Source organism: Pezoporus occidentalis, unplaced genomic scaffold (assembly GCF_034315485.1).
Source record: "Pezoporus occidentalis ecotype Australia unplaced genomic scaffold, CSIRO_AGI_Poc_V1 ctg194, whole genome shotgun sequence".
Taxonomy (NCBI): domain Eukaryota; kingdom Metazoa; phylum Chordata; class Aves; order Psittaciformes; family Psittacidae; genus Pezoporus; species Pezoporus occidentalis.
This window is the reverse complement of record NW_026913791.1, coordinates 1,188,279-1,211,496: the sequence shown is the minus strand read 5'-3', so window position 1 is coordinate 1,211,496 and position 23,218 is coordinate 1,188,279. Positions and strand designations below refer to the sequence as shown.

Sequence of the window (23,218 nt, the reverse complement as noted above, 5' to 3'; positions counted from 1 at the left end):
GTCCAAATGCAGAAGGCTTAGGAGGGCTGCTTTCCAGCACACTTAAATGAAAATAATAGCTTCAAGAAAAACACATCCATTTTAATTCACAAATCCCTGGTGTGGAAATGTTTTAACTTTTAATGAAGTCCATCTGTGCATAAGTGCTGGCTCTAAAGGATTCACACAGACAAGACACTGGTGTAGCCTGCTCCTTTCTCCTCCTTTTTTTTCACTGATATAGGAAGCCCTGAGCAGTGCCTGGATACTCCTTTTCAGCTCTCAGTATCTTCCTTTGTTAGCATGAAAAGTATGATAAAGATGCTAATGAGCCTGTGCTTTCCAACACAGCACACTTACAAAGGATTACCTGGGAGCTAGGAAAGGGGAGGACACGATCAAAACCAGAAACCTCAGGAGTCAAGAGAAACAAACATTTAAAGTATTGAAAAAACAATAGGCTGCAAATGAGAGCAGACACAAGCAGCCCTGAGAACTACAGAGGGTGGGAATTAGTACTGCTGCTTAGCACTCAGCCATGCTTTTAGAGAAAGTGGCTAACTTATTGGGTATTCACTGCAAGGAGGTCAATCATTAGGAAACCACCATGCACTGGTGGGGCAGCCGACACACTTAATTTCCACTGTAATTTAGCATTAATTAATGTCTTCCCTAGTAAAGATGCAGGCACTTTCTAAAAACCCTACTGGAAGTCACTGATCCGTCTAATGACAACACTGTACGACTATGACAAGAAGGAAAACCAAGGATTCTTTTACTCTGCATCCCAGACCTGAGAAAGTAAGACACTTTCATTTTTTCCTTGCTTGTTAAAGAAATAAAATATTGTTTGACTTTTTAAAGTCATTAACTGATATTGTAACACGTTGTTTTTTTTTTTTTGTAGAACATTTGCTATGAGAAACTGTAAGCACAAATGGAGAAGAGAAGGCTGCATGGAGACCTCATAGCAGCCTTCCAGTATCTGAAGGGGGCCTATAGGGATGCTGGGGAGGGACTCTTCATTAGGGACTGTAGTGATAGGACAAGGGGTAACAGGTTAAAACTTACACAGGGGAAGTTCAGGTTAGATCTAAGGAAGAAGTTTTTCACTGTGAGGGTGGTGAGGCACTGGAATGGGTTGCCCAGGGAGGTTGTGAATGCTCCATCCCTGGTAGTGTTTAAGACCAGGCTGGATGAAGCCTTGGATGATAAGGTATAGTGTGAGGTGTCCCTGACCATGGCAGGGGGGCTGGAACTTGATGATCTTAAGGTCCTTTCCAACCCTAACTATTCTATGATTCTATGAAATACCATCTAGGACCTATTATGCACAGCACACTTCATCCAATAATAATTTATGGGGTACCCTGTCTTAAACATACAGCAGGGTTTTATCAGGATCACACAGGTTGAAGACTGCCAATGTAAAGATTATATGTGCAATAAAAAGGCTTGTTCCAAAAATTTATGTATAAGAAAATGACAGTTAACAGCACAGCATATGTCTAAGAACATGCTTCCTTTGATGAACGTTAGGATCACCTCTCCCATGTGCAGCCCATCCACGGCCCATGCCTTGCCCAAACAGGATAAATGAACCTTGCTGAGCAACAAGCCAAGTGTAAAATTCAGTATACTCCTCACTCCTACAGGATTCACTTATAAATTAAGTGTTCATCAGTAAGAAATCAGAAAGTTGTTAAGAGGAGGTTCTTCTACCTCTTGAAGCTCTTGTGTCTTTTTGCAGCCACACCTCTATAGAAAACAGAAGATGTGGAGTCTGAGCATGTCACAGGAGCAAAAGCATTCCAAATACTGCAGCAGAATGGCTGGGTATCCACACAAACTTACGCAACAACAGCCAACCTGGTAACTAGGATCCTTCCCCTCAGAGTGCAAGTGACAATGTGGGATGAGTTTTAGCACAGCTTGCCTGAAATACGAACTTGCAGGAATACAGGGAATTTAAAATCATCCATAAGTACATTGTGAGAGTGAAATGAGTGATTCCACTGCACAGATACATCTTCATCTTCTGAATAATGCTTAATTGGGTACTTCAGTCTTCCACAGACTCTTACAGTCCAAATTACGCTGCAAAATAAAAAAGCAGTCCCCCAGAATAAGCAAAGGAAGCAATGCCAGAAGCCACCCCTAGAAGCAAAGATACATCACATGAAGACTTAATCATGTTCTCCTGTCCTCTTGCCATACTAACCAATACATATACAGCTTTAAGATTGTATTTTCTTTCTCCAGAACAGAGGAAGGAAGAAATGAAGATGACATTTTGTTATTAGACAGCTGATTTACTATGTGGAAATAAAATCTCATTCTAACTTCCTAACAAACAATGGGTAGCACCAACACAGAAATCTTCTTTCTCTTCTTGGGAAAATTCGTAACTGCATTTCCCATGGGTTCCTAACTAGTGGCTGTGGTTATTCAGAGTTCCATGTGAAGCAGCACAATTTTTTCTTGCTGAAATTAACAGAAAATATACAGGGAATATAACCTTTGCTTTTCTCCAAGCTAACTCAAACACCTTTAATGTAGAGAAAGGAAACTGCCAGGAGACTGTCCTAATGGAAAACCTAGTTATTCTGCTACATTGAAACTAGTTTTAAATCAGCAACATAGCATAACCATTAGAAAAATCAACTTTACATGAACTGTGGCTAATTTCCAGTAGGTTCCCAGTGTGAGCCATTAATACCCAGAGGCTTAACCAGTGATGCATTTAAGACGGATTAGGACAATTCCAAAAAGCTTTTCAGCTTTTAAAGATACAAATTCCAAAGCAGAGGCCTAAATATTGGCTCACCTAGAGCTGAACACCTCTGGCTTATCAGAGCATGACCATTTTTACACTACGTCACCAAAGGTTAGCTTATACTAAGAGGATTAAGCATTCCTCAATCCCAATTAAAGTAACTATGACCCAAAGTTAAGGAGTTCAAGGGAGAAAGGAATTCCAATTTTGCCCATATTTCAGCATTTTACATGACACCATACAAACAGCAAAATAGATTTCCAGATATGTGAGTCAAACCCAATGTGCATCAAAGATATCCTTGACCTTAGCTTCGTGTTTTTTGAAGAAAAGGCCACATCACACAACCCACAAAGTGTGATCAGGGCACTGAGACAGGGAACACACTCCTTCACTGAAAGCCATGGAGCCTTTTGGGCAGGAAGAGAGTGACCTCCTTGGGTGGAAGCTGCTCTTACCTCGAACGTAAAGGTTAGCTGGGGCAGAGTAGCGGGTTCCTGCGCTGTTGGTTGCAACACATTCGTATTTGCCTTGGTCTGACTCCTCACTGTTCTCTATTTGCAGAGCTCCTGTACACAAACAAAAGGACACAGGCAAGTCAGGTTATGGCAAATCTGGTATTCAAACAGCCAGCCTCAGAAAAGGAAGGCCATGCCCCACGCTTTTAAAGTATCTTCCTGGATAAATATATTGTGATATCCCCTGGACCCACAGGGTACCAGCATGCAGCCAAAAGGTACCCAGTCTTCTGTTAGAAGCTTGTGAAACTGATTATTGTTATTTTTTTTAATATACAGGAAACCAGTTACTGATGTGTTTCCAACCACCCCAACCACTTATATTCATTGCTTCAATAAAGGAATAAAAACATACACATACACACGTATTAATCACAGCTTCATATGGGATGCCTGGCTAACAAAAGGACCTTTAATAAGCCTTTAATCAAAAACAGCCAAGCACAAAGCATACTAACTGTAGCTGTTTGTTTCTTATCTGATGCACACAAAGCCTAGCAAATGCTCAACAAATTGCAGCCTTCCTGCAGAAACTGGCAGAGTCCCATCTCTCCCACCTCACCACCCTCCTTCCGCAGACACCCCCTTCTGAGAAAACACTTCGCCTTTTGTCAGCTTTATGTCAGTGATCTTGTTCTTTCAGATTTCATGATACATGATATAAAAGATGAGAAACTCGGTGTGAGACATCAAAGATACACACTAATGCAATGCACCCATTTTGCTGCACGGTCCTCATGTGAAAGTCACCCTCCCTTGTACCATCATGCCTGATCCTACAGTTTGGGTCAGGATGTGACCTGATCCCATCCCCAAGGTGCTGGATGCATGACAGGTTCTTCTAAACAGCTTAATCATTTTCAGAGCACACAGAGTCGCCATTTACATGTGTAAGCTGTAGAGTACTCATGATGTGGAGGTGAGCACTGTTCTAAGGTGGTTTTCTCTAACTGCTCACACCATTCCAACTGGCGCCCAGCACTGCTTGGCCCGGGAGACTGGTCTTTCACCCAACTTCTTGCCTAGCACAGATGACTGCAAAACTGGTCACATCTAAACTCCCCTAACTGTGTCCCATATGCAGACTGAAAGATGGAGCTGCAAAGAAAGAAAGAAGTAGGATGCATATGACAGCAAGCTGGCACTGTTGGCTGGTCACTGAAGAGGCTGGTGCTCAGCCTGCTTCCCTGAGGAAACACAGGAATAATTTTTAAAGTGCCTCCAAGGGCTCAGGTTCTGCTGGTTAGGCCTGCCTGTAGGAAGGGAACTCTGCTCACAAACCATATGCTGAACTAAAAGAAAACATTAACCCCTTTGCTTGTAAGGATCTGAACTCATTTCTGCCTGCCACGGTTCAAAACGACCACTGAGAGCTGCACTGAGAATAGCTGGTGAAATTTCCTTCTCCCCTCTTGCTGGTTCAAGCTGCAGAGGTCAAACTCAGTTTTTCATATCATCAGAACAGAAGAAAAACTAATGTGAATCAACCACTGCCACCTACATTATTTAGAAGGATAAATTGAGACTGTGGCATAAGTCTATATGTCATGGGGAAAAATGAACTTCCCTGGGTTCTGCCATATAATAAAAATGATGTACAGAGCCCTCCCAATTGTTGCATTAGTGCTGGAAATGAGGCTTCAGCTAGACAGAGAAAGCTTGTTTGCAGAAGTCCTTCCAGCTACTAAAGCAAGGACCTGCCAGCTTTTCCTAGCCATGGAGCTCTCTGGACACTCACAGGCCAAAATCTACAGAGCACTGCTGCTTAATTCAGGGAGAATGCCGAATTTCTACATGCTGCCTGGGAAAAACATCTTCAAGCAGACAGCAGCATGACAGGCAGTGGAGCAGGACAAAGCTCCGCACCATTGACAAGACAGAGAATCAGAGAATCTAGAAATGGAAAAGACCTATTAGGTTATCTTGTGCATCCCTGGGGGCCAGGGCTGGATTGCTCCTTGTTGTAAATGTACTTGTGTTCTGTCCAATCCCGTTTTAAATGTGCCGAGTGACAGGTCTTTCACCACTTCCTCAAGAAATTGATGCCACAGCCTGTTTATGTTTTCTGTCAGGAAGTTTTTCTGGAACTCACCGTATATTATCTCCTTCTTAATTTCTGCTCATTACTCTGTGGGCATGCATGTTCTGCAGAGTTCATTCTGAGTACTTGCATTGGGCTTGGCTGGGAAAATCTGTCTGCTGCACAACATACCCATACTTCAAAAAGCCAACCAACCAACCAACAAATAAAAAAGATGTCATCACCCTGAGGAAGAGCCTATCTCTATCTAGCCCTCATCAGCTGGCTGGGCTGAAAGCAGAGCCAGCTTCATGTGACATGCAGTGGTGTCTGCCTAGAAAAAGTAAGATCCCTAGATAATTCTGCCATAAACAAGTATCTGTTTATATACCCCTTTTTAGCCATTTAATATGTATCACTGGTATTTATTCCTCTTACAACTGTGATCGCTGTGCCTCTGAAATGCCAGTTAGTCAAACTACTTTTTATCTCTAGAGACCTCAACATCAGTGAAGGAGAGAGAAGAGAAAAATATAAAAGGATGAAGAAAATGAAAGCGGAGGGGAGTTTCAGATTACATACTGTTATTACCTGTCAGTTCTGCAGCCAACACAGATCAATTTCTAGATACATACTATAAACATATAATATGTGTCAGCAACTGCCTACAAACTACTCAGGGACACTGGGCACAGGATTCTGGTTTTGTCTGGGTTGCCATGACCATTCAAACTATGGTGCATCTTGAGCAAGAGAGAACCCAGGAAGCAGAACTTAATGCAAACCTCTCGACTGAACCAGAACAGAAACAAGTTACTGCAGTAAATCATCATTAGACAAACATACAGATCCCATGCTAGAGCTGACAGCCAGCAGGAAGTGACGGGATCATGGTAAACTGATGGCAGTCAGTGGGACTACAGGGGTTTTCTTGAAGGACAACCTACAACTAAGTGATGGATACAGGAGACAGTAGGGTATCTCAGGGTATAGAGATTTATGAATGAAGTTAGGATGATCAGACATTGCTGGGATCAGAAAGCTGGAGACATTAATGCATCTGAGCTTTGGGAAAAAGTGTCAAACGCTCCAGCTCTTTGTTCAGTCATCCCAGAGAAAGGCAGTAACTTCATCTCTTGAAAAGTTCAAGTCTAGGCTGGATAGGAGACAAGGAGCTACAGGAAAGGAAAAACTAAGTCCTGAGTAGCTCCTTTCCCTGAATTTCATGGAAGCTGCATCCAAAGACCCTCAAAAGCGCAGTGAATTCTTTGCTTTGACAAGTGCAAAGGACCTGATTTCTATTCCTAGCCCTGTCAACATCTCATCTTACAATCTTCCGCGCCTCTGCAAAGCAGAGCTAGGAAGGCTGATTTACTTCTATCCATTACTTTGGGATTTATGTTGCACAAGTTGCTGAGTAAGGTCTTGTTCACACAGGATGCTACTGCAGACTTCTCATATGGACTCCTCATATGGACTCATGGTGCTCATGTGTCAGGTGCTTTGTTCTCATTTGCATTGCTGAATCCTGATGTGCAATCAGGTAACATGGCTTTAGCAGATGTGTGAGGCCCATCTACCATCAGGACATGCATATATGAAGGAGAGGAGCAGCAAATAGCTTGTTTGGGAGCTCACGGGGCTCTGCAGTGGTACATGCACATCAGGGCGACGCTTCTCCCTGCTAAACACCACCCAACCTCCACTGCCTTCTATGAGCACCCTGAACCTCAGCGGGGCTCCAGCAGAAGAGGGGCAGCCATTCCTCACCGTACTGCAATGCCACGTCGATCTTGCTTGCGGCTCAGATCTATTCCCGATAACACATCTCAGCTTATCAGAAAGCTGACAGCTCCTGAGAAAAACCCCTGGCAGGTCTCCAGTGACAGCAAGAACGGTGACAAGGCAAAGCTTTCTTGGGCTGAGGGCAGGAGCCAGCACTGATGACTGACAAGCATCCCTTATAGGTTCTTTACTCTGAGCTGATATCTCCTTGTCAGTCCCTTCTCTCCTCTCCCAGCTTTTTCCTTTACTCTGTAAACTCGGGCACAGACAGCAGTCCTGTTAGCAGCTCTCCAAGATACTTATCTATTCAAATACACGTGTGTGCTCAGGCAGAATCATTAGCTGCAGTGACAGTGGGTAAAAGCAGCATTTAAAAAGTGCACTGCACAGACAAAGCATGGGGAAGGCAGATCCTGACAAAGGACCCTTCTTGGCAGTGCTGGGTACTGTTGTGCCACAGAGGGCTTGTCATTCTCTCCTCTAGGGGACAAACTGATGTAAAAAGCTCTGAGCTGCCATACAAATGGACCTCTCTGTATCTATTCAGGTCGGAACTCCATCCCCAGCAGTGGGAGCAGCTCTATTTCTCTAGCAAGGCATTCACAGACTCAGTCTCCCTGGCTCAGAGTGGAGGGACTGACCTGCCCTGGTTATAAAACTAAACAGGGAATTAAATGTTCCTGTAAATACCAAAGAGTCAGAGGAACCAGGCTGCAATCACAGCACTCATCTAAGGGAAGGACTTGCAGAGCAGATGTTAATGAACAGAGTTACCTGACCAGGGCCATTGCTGCCAGGGAAGAGGCAAATTTTGGCCACCCCACACACTAGAGCACATAGCAACTCTAAAGCCTTCCATTTTCCTTCCTCCTGCCTCCCACCATCTTCCTCCACAGAAACAGTGCCTGACTTTTCCTGAAGCAGTATTTTTAGCCACCTTTTCAGCCAGTGCTCAGGTCCCAATCCCCTGTCTTCTAAAAATTCCTTCCTTGAGAAGACGAATCTTCCTAATAAAATCCAGGGAGCTGTGGAGCAGGGCCAGAGGCAAGCCCAGATCAAACAAGGACCCATAAATGTTAGTATGGCAGAAAAAGAAATACTGTGAAGGCCTGACAATGAGGGAGTTGGATTTTGACACCCAAGTTGCTGAGACAACCAACACTTGCTGTGGGAGCCCTGAAAAACTGAAAGACACCAAAACCACACAAGAGTCACCAATAATAAGCATTTCCCTTATTCACTACTTTCTGCAATTTATACCTGCAGTATCTCCCAGCTGTTACAGAGGAATGCACCTAGCCTCCACCAGCCATCAGCATTGCCAATTATGCAAAACAAGATAACTACAAATATATTTTCATTGTTAGTGTTCATTATGGTTATTATGCCTGAGAGGCCGGTGATCGGCATGCAAGGGGCCTGTTCTGGATGGCAGCGCTGCTGAGAAATCACCCTCCTGTGCACCAGAGGCAGCTGCTGATAGCACCCGACTGCTGCCATCGAGCCAGACTCAGGCAGAGATGGAGCAGAGGAGACCCAATGTGCTTAGCAGCATGAGGTCTCCTCTTAGTGGATTTTCAGGATGCGCTGATCTCTCACCAGCAGGTATAAGAAATCTCAGGGGACTCTGCATCAGAGGCAAAACTACAGCAGTCAAATGCACAGTAATACCTCTGTGTACTTCTAAAGGGATGTGAGTCAATCTCAATCCTGACAGTTAGAAACATGGCATTACAAACATTCCCAGGCTCTACCCCTCCCAACCTCCCTCCAACACTGTCTGCTCCTGTGCGCATATCTCCTCATTTTTAAATTGTTTTCCTTTCACCTCTTCTTTCTGTGACTGGAAAAGCTCAAGAAACAGCCAAAAAAATCCTATCATATACAAAGTGCAATCAAATGTACAAGCACATGCTCAAAAGAGACAGCAATATTCTTTTAGGTTCCTCTAATCTCTTTGGATAGCTTTATGCTCCATCTATCAGGATAGTGTCGACATAGTGGAGCTATATTTAAACCAGTTCACCCCGGACTGGAAAGGTTTAGCTGCAGCTATACAGAAGTTGGTGTGGGTGTTTACCTGGCTTCCCAGACAGACAGCTTCTGACACCCAAGTGAGCTGATCTAAAGTTAATTCAGACAGACCTCTGCTACGCTGACGTCTGCAGGGAAGAAATACTCTTATGTATAGGAACCTCAGATATTTCCTGTGGTGACAGAAAAGTAACAAATAAATCTGACTGGAGAGGGATAATGCCTGAGATGATTATTTCTTTACCTCCTCATGTGCATCTGATCTAATGACTGTTCAGTCCAGCACCCACCAGAAACACAACTGTGCTCTGCTCTCTCTTACAGGCCAGGGTAGGAAAATGCAGCCAGGTTTCACAAAAGGTTGAATGAGTTCAATTCCAGAGAAATGCTGGAAGTGCCTATCTTACATTCTACTCAGAAAATGAGAATGGGGCAGAACTTGCTTCAACATGGATTTGCTGATATTATCTGTGGGTCATCATTAAGAAGCTAACTATTGCCTAATGTGATGGGCATCTGCCAGCTCCATGTCTTTCTGATGAAAAAAAATAGGGATCTCAAGATTAAATTACTATCTGGGGCAGTCCCAGAGGGGTGAAGCTACAAATGGAGGTACTGAATTATTGATAGGAGCTCCTTCCATTTCAGGGAAACCAGAGATGTCTTGGACAGAAAGGACCAAATATGTGGGGGTAAAGTCAAACGAGATGTTTAGAGAGAAAAATTTCCTCCTTTTGGAGGGGTGCATGGTGGAATTATCAGGTCATCCTTGCTAACCACACACTGCTCCCTGCAAGTGGTTTTCCACTGCTTTGGCACAAAAGCCTTGGGTAACGCTTGAAGCTCCAGGCACACAACTCCTAGCGACACAGTCACAGCAGCAATTAAATCAAACCAAAACCACCCCTTCCTCCCCAAACATTATTTCCAAAAGGGTTTGTTAAGAGTCATTAGTTCACCCTTCCTTTCAGACCAAATTAATGGATTCCAAAGCATCAAACTTACCTTAATGAGGAACAAGAGTGCAGCTGGGTATAGAACATGGCAGAACAGTCACTTCTACATGGACACAACCTCACCATCATAAAAGCACTTTCATCTAATCTGTCGTTATCTTTAGAATTCCAGTGACCTCCATTTTAAATAAAAGGCATTAGGCTGACAGAAATCCTCTGGGAGAAGCCAGAGAGCAGCATGTGGCTTCTGTTTGCTCTCACAGAAATGTCATCTTTGACATTCAAACAGGACACATATTTTAAATAATGTCAAGAACAGTCTTAAAATACCTCATCAGGACTCAAACGGGGGTGGGAAGGGAGGTGGGGGTGTGGGGAACTTATGTTTTATGAGATGGATGGTTCTTTTCACAGAGATGTGTTCAGTTCCCAAGCAGGACGTATGGAGCATCCACGTGGTTCTGGTGCTGAGTCACTAATGTCATCAGGCAGGGCGGGCACGCAGCGAGCACGCGGGGAAGCCTTGGGATGGCTGCACACTCGGCATGCATGGCTGGGAGCTCAGAGCGCTCCGCTAGTTAGCATTCAATCTGTCATTTCATTTTAGGATTTGTAGTAGGAGATGAAGAAATAGTTTAAGGACCTTGTAACATCACAGCTGTCAATCTCCAGTATTCCAAAGGGAGGAATGACAGATATATAAGCCCATTCATATCAAAATAAGGAAGGCAGCCTTTTTCCCTGACCCAGATTTGCTACAGAGGCAACTTAATGCAAATACGCATCAAACGGCAATTCACATTTACTCTAAAATCACTTAATGGGAGCTGAAAACATTAACCCCCAGCAACAGAACCAGTTCCAAAGAGTCAGATTATTAACTTCCAGCAGTGATTCAGGGAAAAGGGGGAAAAAAGGGAAGAAGGGGAAAAACCTGAACAAACAAGGTCATGTTGATTTGCAGATGATAGTCATTCTGCCGAGAAATCCAGGGGTCAATCAACAGGGGTAACCAAAATCACAAGAGAATTCAGAAGGGCCTTAGCACAAAATGCTGATTAACATGCTAAAGTTAATCTAAAGAGACAGCTTTGAGCATTTAGGCTAGAAAAGACAACGCTCCGATTGGAAAGTTATTACTGGTACATACAGGCTGTGAAAACAAGCCAGGAACTGCGCACACTGGGCTGTCAAACCAGGGGTGGGCTTAATTAATGAAGACTTAGAGCAGTCAGATGTGTTTCTGATTCATCTATGTAGAAAAATATCTTGGTGCTGTGAATTAACATCGGTATGTCCAGGACATCTAGGGCAGTGGTTCTCCAGTATGCCCCCACATTAGAGGGTTAGTGCACTTGAAAGGCAAATGCGAGGAATGCAAACAAAGATGCTCCTTATCCCAGAGCTAAATTTGCTCAAACTTTCATGAATTTATCTCCTTCTGATTACAGTTTCATGCCCAGCAGCAGCAGCAAAGAATTTGACTGTTCTCTTGTGAATATGTTACCTCTTTACACTTAACACCAAAGCAATCTATCTAAAAACCCCCTAGTCACAAAACCTCAAAAGGCCACAACTGCACAGTAAAGTCAGAGACTTGCAGGAGCTGCAGGAGACGCCAACCATCCCATGGCACAGCCCAGGGACCATGTTCCAGTTTGCAAACTTTCCATTGAATAACCCCCTTTCAACAGTGCAAAACTGCAATGGATGAGTCTACAAGAAATCACGCTGAAAACCAACCAAAATAAATACACTAAGTGGGAGAGTGCAGATGAGCGAGAGCGCTGGCAGAGTTAGGGCTGAGAGTAAAAGCTGGAGATGAGAAACACCGGAGAAGGGACACGGCAGACAGGAGATGGAGTGACGTGACAACTGGAGGCACATTTCAGCATTCTTACCTCTGATCGGTGTACCACCTGGTGAGGTAATTTGAATGCAAATAAGATTAGAGAGAAGCATTAGTACAAAGAGGAAAGGAAGAAAAATTATAACTAAAAAGCAGAAAGTTTTTTAAAGCTAGAATTTCTTTTAGCGCAACAGGAATAAATAAAAAGAAACTGATGTGCAATAAAAGTCGGAGTGACATCCTCAGGAGGTTAGTAAAGCTCATCGCTTCCACAAGTGCAGCGTCCAGCCCTGCATCTTGCCATTAAAGCCACCACCCTCATGAACGGGAGCCGAACTAAGCTGCTGAGGTGGTGTTGCCAGCTGGCCTCACCACTTGCATTCACCCACATCACTGTTCAAGCAGTTGAGATGGAGGACACGTTGGGAAGATGGTGTGGTGCCCCTTCATTCCTCATACAGAACACGGAAGGGGTGTCCTGGGACTGTGTGACTGTGAGTGTGGTGGGCAGGAGGGGTGGAAAGCATATGGTTGCGGGCGCTAGGTGCAATTTGGCTTTGAGGTTAGAATGACCAGTGGGACAAAATCTGCTCGCTTAAAGAAATTAAACTAAGGGGAGAGTGTAACAAATCCGTTTTGAGCCATTCTCCACATTCGCATAACCCTTGCATCAGGTTCCCTTTGGCAAAGAAACTGGTGTCATGCAGAATTAACTTTACATATAGAAATATTTCGAAACAAAGTAGCTTCTGGTAATGTAACAACAATACACTAGCCAGACCTCTGTTGCTCCTGCCTAATTTGTATGTTAGCTGGAGAAAGGAATCCCTACCCTCTTTATAAGGCACTGGAGATAATTTTACATGCTATAATGAAGTGTATCTTATAAGGAGGGCTTCTCTGGGAGTGAGTTTAAGTTATCCTGTTGCAACAATCTGTAGAGGTTTGGTTTATGAGGTCAATGTGTTTAGCAAGTGGAGGATCCACTGGTCAGTGTCTTGAGTTCAGCGTACAATCAATAATGAAGCATGATTGAAGGAGAGATGCTCCAGCTGGGCAAATTGGCAGGGAACCTTTCTAATCCCCATTTTTGTCCCCTTGGTCTTATTCTGCACATATGAAGGCTGTTAGTATAAGGGAGAGATTCATGCAGCTTGAATCTGTAGGCAGTTTATGGTATGTGTTGGTTTTATGCAGATTTGTAGGATCTGAATACCAAGCACTTACCAAAGAAAACTGAGGAGTTTAAACAGACAGAAAAACAGGGTTAAACAGGACACAGTGTGTCAAATCATGTTCAGTGTATTGATTAATAAATACCAGTATGCATACAAGAGTGTCGTGTATCTCAGATTTACAGCTCATTCCATTATCCACAACAATGATCACCCAATGGGAAAGAAAGACAGAAAAGAATTTCTGTAAATACAAAGAAGGCATATTTTAAGCATGTTTAACTTGCCTCTTAAAAAGTAATTACAATATTTATACTTAATCTTTTTCTTTCCTAACTACCCTTTCCTTTAGGCAGAGTCCTTTCTTTAAGCAGGAGCAGCAATTAAAACTACTCATTTTGGCATTTTCCTCTGCCAAGATGACATTACCCCATTTTAACTTTATGTCTGGTTGTATTTTCTTACACTTTCTACCCAGATGACTGAAGCATCAGGAAAGATCTTGCAGTGACTGAAGTTGTGGGTAATCTCTTTCTTGCAATAATAAATCTGCTGCTTATTTATCTATCTTAGTAACTACCGCTACCCTTGACAGAACAGTTAGACCCAGAGATACTTGCATGGAATAGCACAGCCATGGAAAACAGGGTTATTTCTCTCTGCCTGTTTGAAAAGTTTGCCAAGTGATACTTTTGTTCAGTTTGGTCTAGGGCCTCTCTCCTCCCATCTCCCCCCCCCTTCCCCCCCACAATTTGCAGAGTTAAGAAAAGCATCACTGCAGTGTGTCATTTCCCATGGGAATGGTGCAATGACTTTGAGAACAAGCCCAAGGGGCAGAAAACAGGACTTCCGTCTCTCTCATCTGGCTGAAACAGGGTTTGTTGTTCTGCCCTAGAACTGAAAGGATTTGCAGCAAACTGTAAATCTACTCCCTGTAGAGGCTAAACCCTTTCGCTAATATGCAATTGTCTACACAGAGCAGTAAGAGCAACTGCAGACTTGAAGCAGATTCCCTAAAACATAAGTGTGACCAGCTCATTTCTTCCTGTGTTAAATCCCAATCCTCCTGGCCTCCAAATGTAAGCGAACCCTTGTGGCAGCAGCACAGAGGCTTGCTGTATTTAAGACAATGTTTGTTCTGGGTCTCTCTCACCTTTGCGAAGTTAAGATATTCACTCTTCACACAGAGGACACCATTACAGAGAATGCACAAGGCTTTTCTGTTTTCAGATTCCCTCACCCAGAAGGAATAAAAGTTTCTATCTGTTCTTCACATCATATGACAACGCATCTCTGGCTACTGTCCTCTCAGGGTGTCCCTCAAAGGGACGAAATCATAGCACAGAGTGCAAACACAAGAGTCCATTGAGTGACAGAGGTGCCACCACTTAAATGGTTACTGAGGCCAACTAATGCCCTGTGATCACTAGGCCTCTTTATGCAAAGGGCGCACCAAGATCGAGCTTCAAACCCAACTCCTGTGTTTGAAAGGTTTGAAACACTCATAAGGAAGGACAGTTTATTTCCCCTTCACAATAACAGACACTGAACACCACCACATACGCTCACTTCAATCAGGAATGAATACTGACCCTGGCATCCTGTGTAGGGGAAGCACACAGCCAGGTGCTCAAAGCAAGGCAAAACATAGGATAATACATTGGAAAACCCAATGGGATTATTTGCATCAGTCTTTCCCAGTGCTGAGAAGAGGCTCTGCTGGAGAGAGGTCTTCACTGTGCTGACACAAACTCACCCCAGACTTATCAACACACCACTTCCTTTTAGGAAGTGTAAGAACCTAAGCCACCAAAACCCCACTCCAAAGCAACATCATATAGTGAAACCAAAGCTCTTGCTGGCTGCAACACTGACTCCCAGAGAACTCTGACAGTGCTTTTGGCTACTCCCTAACATAATTCTAGGGAAAACTATTCTCAGAAGTTGAAATACTACAGAAAAGACTGGCTATTTGTTACCAGTTGCAACATGGAGGCTGTGAATCCCACCAGTGCTGTGTGTGCCTCGCACAGCAAGACCCACATGTGCACTATAGGTTTGTCCAGGACATAAAATTTCAGCTGTCAGCTAGCTGGCCATGATATTGCTTCAACCCTTGTCCAGTCAGTCCTTTCTGAGAAAGCATCCATCTTTGTGTGGGTTTCCTGATCCTTTTGGAAAATACTTCCCAATACCCATTCTTTTGGGCTACCCTTACACAACTTATTCCAAGCTGATGCCCATCTGATGTCTGGACTCAAAGCTGTTTCTTGCCAGGAGCTGAATGTCTTCTGTCGGATACTGGCTGCTGGCTATTACCACTGAAGAAGGATATGGCTGCTGCTGTCATTTCTCTGGGATAGGTACCACCTCTTTTTGCAACTTTCCTCTGTGCATGTTGGGTATTCCTTTTGTTACCAAATAAGTAGCACTTCTACCTATAGGATCAAAACTAAATTGAAAGTGCTTGCTGGTAACTCTGAGAGTATAAATGCAGCAAGGCGATCTGGTGGGCCAGCTCCCACTGCTTCTTCATTAGAGGCACCTACACTTCTCCAGAGAGCGACTAAAGTCACCTGCAGAGTTCTCTCTGATACTTTACTTGCAGTTACCTGCCTTTGAGCCACACTGGGGTGTAGGGCATGGTTCCGTAACTCAGTTAATTGATGGTAATTAGAAGAGAATGATACTTCTTGTAAGACCAAGTTCTTTACTAGATGGAAGATGTTAATGCTCCCTCAATTTCTGGAGTTCCCTTACATGGCGTAGGTATCTGGAAGTTAACATTCAGAATAACTGTTTATTCTAATTTGATATTTTGTTCATAAATTTTCTGAAGAGCAAGGTGTAAGAGGAATTCTTCGCTTGTGAAACTCACTGGAAGCATTTGAGAGCTATGGGAGTATGAATACCCTTCAGAGTTGCTCTGAAGTCTTCAGGAGCTTCTGGTCCAAGAATCTTTACAGAGCAACTGTGAAGAATTAGCACAATCTGATCTATATTGAGCTTCTGCCACATCATCAACTAATTTTAAAACATGGTTAGAGGTGTAGTGGTGACCCTTGATGCCAGAACTCATATGTACATCACCTGTAACACTACAATGCCTGGACTGTTTCAAAATCAGTTCAGGGGAACAGGTTTTAAATGAGTTAGCATGCTGGGGAAGTTTCCCACCCTAGAGCTGGCCTTAGATCCTGTGTCAGTGACTGAGAGGCAATGACTGAAGCTATGCACCCTAGGGGAGAACAGGGAGTTGTCCTGAGTCACTGTATTTGCAGAAAAGCAGCCTCTCTCCACAAGAAGTGGGAAGTATTAGCATGATGAGCAAGGGAGAATTTTGCTACAACCAGCATGAGTCAGAGACCTTGCTTTTGCCTTGATCTGTGATAATAGGGATGAAAACATGCATTTATTTGCATTCTCATCTCTAGAGCAATTAGTGCAACACGTACTGACAGAACTACCCAAGAGCTGTACTTTAAAAGGAACTGAGCATTACTTGGAAGAAAAGACCTACGTACTGGGGAGAAAGAATTAAAAACCCACTCTAAATGTGAAGTGTTATTCTGTCAGAAGGTTTAAAAAGAAAAATGCATATACATACATACAGATGTGCTCAGTAAATGAGGGATGGTAGGATACAGGACAGATTCATAAACTGTGTATTTCCTCCTGACAGAGACACCAGTCCTCTGGGGTTAAAAGAGCCTAAGATGACGGCTTGGTTGTGTTACACCACAAACTCTTTAGTATCTTGACAGAAGATGAACAGAGCTCTAGAAACTGATGTTCAGAGCCCCCTTGGGCACATGATCTGACTGCACGCAAGTTCAAAGACCTGCCTGAGATCCCCAGAGCATTGCCAGCCCACATAACTGCGAGTGTCAGAAGAGAGCACCTTTCCCAAACATGCTGCTTCTTTACCTCTAGCTATTTATTCCACACTAGGAGCCTAAAGAAATGAAATCATCCTGCAAACCCCTCTCTAAGTCAGACTCCAAAGCTGTTTTGACCTTCATAACCTATATTTAGTACATCTGAATAATAATATATTTGGTACTCATTGAAGGTCGGACACTCTATATATGCAATATTGGGCTCACAACGTGCTGTAGCTATTTTAACTATATTACATCTGCCTAGCTTTTATTGGGTTTTAATTAAATGAAATTAAATGAGCGTATATTTAGATTGAGATAGTATAAACTGACATTCATGCAGATATGCCAGGCTGGCTGTAAGATATGATCTTAATGGAGCAGAGACTTTGCAAACTATTACACTCTCCCATATAATGAGGTATCTATTTAAACACTCCTTTCTTTAAAAACAACTGTGCCCCTATGGTATAGTGCTGGAGAGCTCAGTGAGCACCTTGCAGAATGGATCAGAGACTGCCTGACCCATCACATTCCTCACAAAGGGTGAGTGCAGCCAGGTAAGTGGGACTCAGGCACTTCAAAGTGCAGGCCCTACTTTATATCGACTACAAATATAGGAAAAAGTCAGAAATGTAAGCAGGGAATGAACCTTTGGCCCACAAGAAGCAGTAAACTTCTTGCTCCCTACTCATGCCAGGGTGAAGCAGAACCTTAGTGAATCTTGGCACCAGGTCCCTGAAAACAAAACTTCTCTCATATTTCAAATACTTTTGCATTGAGCTGTGGAAAGCTCCATTACTACATTAGAGAGCTAATCAATTTCTTTTGTGAGTCTGAGGATGTGTCCTCCTCATTGATTTCTAAAAGGTTCCCTTGACACCTCCCTTGGTAATTACTGTGTCTTCAGCAAGCAGCCAGCTCCAGAGTTTGAATCCCAGGTGAAACATTCAATTGAGATGTTGCTCAAGAACAGCGAATAGGAAGCAAAACTTGGACACAGTGACAGGGTTTACTAGTTCGGTTTTAAACTTTCTATCTCACTAAACTTGTGAAGCAGCTGGCAGAGAGGCAGCCAAGTGCCTGCAAAAAGCAGGCTGGAGAACGTACAACAAGTGCATCAGGAGGTGCCTTGCTGCTCATTTATGCTAATTTCTGATGCTGATTTAGTCAGCTATGTAGTGAAACACATCCATGTACACTTTCCTATTGCTGCTTCCTAAAGCTTCTCAGAATAATTAACAAGTGTGATATTTTCTTTCAGCACAAACAGATCAAGATTAAACCATGTTGTGGGAGAAATAAGTTAAAGGTCACTGGGAAATTTCATAAACTATAAATGCATTAGTATAATTAGCGCTCACTGGAACATCAAGGTGGGATCAGGAGTGTCAGGCTGGGTTCTATTTTTGATGAAAGTGATGTCTCATTACCCACTCCCCCAAGTACAAGCCTACTTCTTATCACCCAAGCATCATCAGATTTAAGCAGAAGGCTCCTGCTATGGGGAAATGTGTCAAGATGCTCACCTTGATAGGAAGAAGGTGGTGTTGCCCTGGCAGCAGCACTCATAAAAAATGGCTTTTGAGTGCCCAGAGAAACATCATGGCCAGGCAAACCAGTCTGGCTCTTATTTAAGCACTAGACCTTTCTATACCAAAGTTGTTGCAGCTCTATTCCTTTCTGTACTTTGTGTAGGGCAATGTGGGCCTTTTTTCCCCAGGCTAAAGCTGCTGTGTAGTGCTGCTCTGCATTGTTAAATAGCCACTGCAATTCACACTGGGGAGCTGCACTTCATCAGTGAATAAAGCAACATTTTATTTTCTTTTAATTCTCTAATAGGCCTTATAGTCCTGGGAGACTAAAGAGTACAGCAGAAAAACAGGAGTCCCTTGCTAAAAGGCGTGCATTCTTAGCCACCCACAAGACCTAACTGCCTGTATTTCAAAAGCTAGTATCTGGCTTATCGAACAAAAAAAATCAAAAAGAAATGGTATAGTTCAAAACTGTGTCCACCTTCCTTTGAAATCCACAGAATTGCTGCTGCTTGGATTTTTCTTTATTCTTCTGGTGTCACACAGCAAGAACGATAAAGATCTTAACAAAAAGCAGAGTATATGTAAGGAGTGAAGTACTACATGACCACTGATTGTAAAATCTCAACCAGTATCTCACTGTCCTAATTTGCATGGCGTTCCTATTACAATTATCTGAGACCTGTTGAGTTGGAAGTGAAATGTCTGAGCCTACCAAGGATTTGGGGCAATGTCAAGACGGTCTACCGAAGAAGGAATCCAGGTGATGTTCCAAAAGGCATGTCCACTCTAACGTCTCCTTTTAACAAGCCACGATATCCTGCCAGAGAGGATCAGCTCCAAAAACTGTTTTTATATTGTAAAAGAAACAAGCTCAAATCAAATTGGCAGTTGGGTTTAGGATTGCATTTCAGGGGAAAAAAAAACCAATGGCAGCAAGTAAGGAGAAATGGGAGGAAGAGTGAGGAGGTAGGGAAAGCTTACTTGCTTTGCTACCTTACCCGAGCGGAGCTGCTTGATTCGCCCATTGCTAGTTGCAGTGTCAACAGGCAGGAAGTCCTTGAACCAGGAGATTTCAGGATCAGGGTTACCACTGGCAGCACAGAGCATTGTGGCTGTGCGGGCCTTTTCCACCACTTTCAGCTGCGGGCCCATGTCAATGGTCGGGAAGCCAGCTGGGAGGTGGTCTTCTGCAAGAGGAAAAAACACAAGGTTACAGTGAAATGTTCTGGTGCAGCAATGGGATATGGCTGTAGTGACAGCAGTGCCACGGTACAGCATCTGTGCCTCTGCTGGAAAACAGCAGCCTCACTTCCCTACTGAGAAGGTTTTCCAAGCCCTTAAAGCACATTAAGCTCTATAATGAGCATTCATTACACCAATAGAAGCTTCCACTAAATTTAACTGCATTTAAATCAATTGCCTTGGGAAACGTCCATAATTTTCATTGATACGTAAGCTCCATCTATTGTTAATAATTCAGTAAAAGCAGGTATTTGCCTTTTTGTGGGAGGACTGTGTAGAAGATAATAGACAAACATGAAGCCAAATAGTTCGAGGCATCTTGAAAAACAACAGCTAAACAATAAAACCCCTTAGAATGGTCCAGAGAGGCCCATTTTCTCTTTTTTTGACTAGGAACATTCTGTCACACTGGTAGGATAGATTGCAAATCTCTTCCTCATGCCCCAAAATCTGATTCAGAAGGCTTTTAGAAACTAATGAATGTAAAGCTAATGAGCCACACTCTGCTCATGAGCCGCCTCACCAGACTGTGCTGTGGCAAGCTCCTGGTGCATTTTCTGGTTTGCAGAGAGCAGCAGAGGTGTGTGAGAAATGGTCAGTGCACGCTCTGGCATGTCTTACTGAAATACTATAAAATGTAGCATCCCCCTTATTGATAAAACCATCCATACAGCAGGTACGAAAATAGTTGGGTTTGCTGCTGCAGAGCACGCTCAGGTAGGCTGGGTGGAATACATCAGGCAGCCTTCACTGATAAGCCAAGGCATGCTCCAACATTGTCATTCAATAGCAGCTGCAGAACAGACCTCATTTACTCATTCTGTGGCAAGATGTACTGTACTTTGCTAAGCCTGAACTGCAGTCAAAAGGACATACTTTTCCAGAGAAAAAAGAACTTGAAGAACATTAAGAAGCTTTTAAAGTACCAGAAACTCAATTATTTTCAGTATGTTTCTTTTTTTCCCTGTTCTAAGGGAACTTAAGCAAACCTCCTTCTTCGGTAAATCCAATTCTGTAAGGCTCCCAGCTCACTGCACTGCTTAAACAAGCAAGACCTCAGCATCTCCCCAAGTCCCAGAGGAGCCTGAATTTGCTGCAATCTGATTTTTCCTGCTATCAACACACATCTGGAAGTGTACCCTTCACTCCTGACTGGAAGGTACAAGCACCTCAGGTGCTTCTGTCTATCTGTACTGCCACACCTGCAGAGCAAACACAGTCTGTGGTGGTTAATCTTACATATTTCTCCCTTAGATCTCAGGAGAATTCCCAAGACCCTTGACTTGTTTGCAAATCAAGACTGTAGCACAAAGCAACATCTGCTGTAAACAAAACAATGCCCTGGAATATTATTTTTCTGTTCAGATGAGAGTGACTATGAAGCATCCAAGGTTTTCTAAAGGAAAAAACGGTTCCTGATGCTTATTAAAAGCACAAACCATATTTTATCTCCCAGGCTGGCCTCCCTAGAAACCTCTCTCATCATGAGCAAACATAAATGGATTTTTTTTCTTTTTTTAAATGAAAGGTACCACAAAAACTAGTTCTTTTTTAATTTGCTCTCTATTGATTTTCAAAGACAAAAGGTACATACAGCTTAACTGGAACGACACCAGAGCTAGCATCCAATAACGAGAAACAGAAGCACTCAATATTGAGCAATCACAATGCGTACTCGTACATCGCTGAAAAGAAACAAAAGAAGGGTACACACAAGTACAGCATGATATAGGCTGAAAAGCATTGGAAAATACATAGGAAAAGCCATAAACAGTGACATTCCCTCAGATTGAGGCCAAGGTTGCCTAAAATGCAGCCCCTTGCTATTTACAGTATTAGAAGCAGATGTTTACACTGGGGAGGCTGAAACCCTGAAGTGATCTGATCTAATCACCATGATTGCCATTGACAATCTTTTCTGGTTTATTCAAGATTTCACAAAGAATGCACCGAACAAAAGTATCACCCTGTTAACTTGGTCCAAAGTCTGTGTGGAGGCTTAGGACACAGCTAAAAGCAAACCTGAAACCAGCATTTATGCAAGAAACCTCTTCCTCTCTGCAGTGATCCTTTGCCCACAGAAACAAGAATGATCAGAAAATCCTTCACGGTGACTGATGTGCAAGAACACAACCGGCCTGCTGCACTGGAGTGCTCAATCAAAATTAGCAGTTTGTGATGACCCACTGACCAGCAGAAATTACATGATGTACCCTTGACTTCACTGCATACGACAGAGATGCTGGTTACAAACACCTGGTGACAAAGCTACCTCTGCCATACCATAAATCTTAGATCAAGAGTTTTCTGGACTCCAAAGAGATGTACCACACTGCTCCTATATCCTATATATATATACCACTCTCCTCCAAGCCCAAGACATTACAGAGCCCAGATGAGAATACTGGGCTGAGGGACAGAGGGCACAGGTGACCATCATGTGATGAACTTCAATCCTAGATCCTGGACATGCAAGGTTCATGCTGCACACAGTCTCTTCCCTCTCTACTGCACACAAGCCCCAAAACTCTAGCAGCAAATGGCAGTAGCAGAGAAGCAGTGTATCCTGTGTAGTCAGAGCCACAGCAGCTTCCTTGGGCTAGCACTGGTACCAGTACATACCAGCTCTCACGTGTGCTTGGAAACTGAAACCTGCCAATCTGCTATGGCCACACCACCACCAAAACTCAAGCAAACAGCACTGACATGTCTGCCTGCCTACACTGACAACAACACACAGGCAGCAAGGACTTGTTTGATCCCTTGTCAATCAAATGTAGAGGCGATGCTGGTGTTTAAGAGCAGCACTGTGCTTCCAGGAAGCTGCAGTCCCAGGTCAGATCACTGTGTGACAAGACACCAGGGAAATTTGACAGTCAGTCTCTGACGGCACCTCAGACACCCGAAGGCTGGGGTTCACCTGCTGTTACTTCTGGGGTAGATCCAGGGGACCTGCACTGGGCCAAGATTACAGTGTCCAGGGCTCAAGCTCAAGGAGAGGATGAGCACCTTTTCCAGAGGTGGTCCAACGGCCTCAGCTACCCATATCATCATGAGACGGGGATCTCAACTATTCCGTGTTTCCCCTGTACTGTGTGTTCCTGGCAGCCTCCCCAAACCCTCCTTGGAGAAGAGTGGCTGTAAAGAAGACCTGAGCTGGTCACACTGCAGAGCACAGCTCGGCACAAGCCCACACCTGCCCTGCCAGCAGTGCTCCTATAGAGATAACAGGGCTTCATTCCAGCCTGGCTTGGCGCTGCTGACTTCACTGGGACGGCGAGGGATGTCTCTGTTCAAACACTACAGGCGACGATAGGAGTTCAGAGCTGTTCTTGCCTTGCCTTCCCCTTCAGCAAAAGTCTAATCTAAGTCTAATTATGAGGCTCAGTCATGCCTCGGCTCCTTTCAGCCCTTGCTAGCTGTACTAACTTGTCTGCACACGGAGCTCGTCACTAATAGCTATCC

The 23,218-nt window shown here is 43.7% G+C and overlaps 1 protein-coding gene across 14 annotated transcripts in view; it reads right to left on the bottom strand.

Annotated features, from left to right (window-relative positions):
• The window catches only part of PTPRF (protein tyrosine phosphatase receptor type F), a 400,395-nt gene that overhangs the window by 90,911 nt on the left and 286,266 nt on the right, over positions 1-23,218 (bottom strand). For 7 of the 14 annotated variants that reach the window (XM_062617270.1, XM_062617271.1, XM_062617275.1 and 4 more), the window contains 3 exons: positions 19,510-19,698; positions 11,970-11,987; positions 3,214-3,324 (listed from right to left, as the gene is read on the bottom strand). In XM_062617270.1, the coding sequence (XP_062473254.1) occupies positions 3,214-3,324; positions 11,970-11,987; positions 19,510-19,698 (318 nt within the window). The remainder of the gene's footprint in view (positions 1-3,213; positions 3,325-11,969; positions 11,988-19,509; positions 19,699-23,218) is intronic. The other 7 variants (XM_062617272.1, XM_062617277.1, XM_062617276.1 and 4 more) reach the window with 1 other exon arrangement.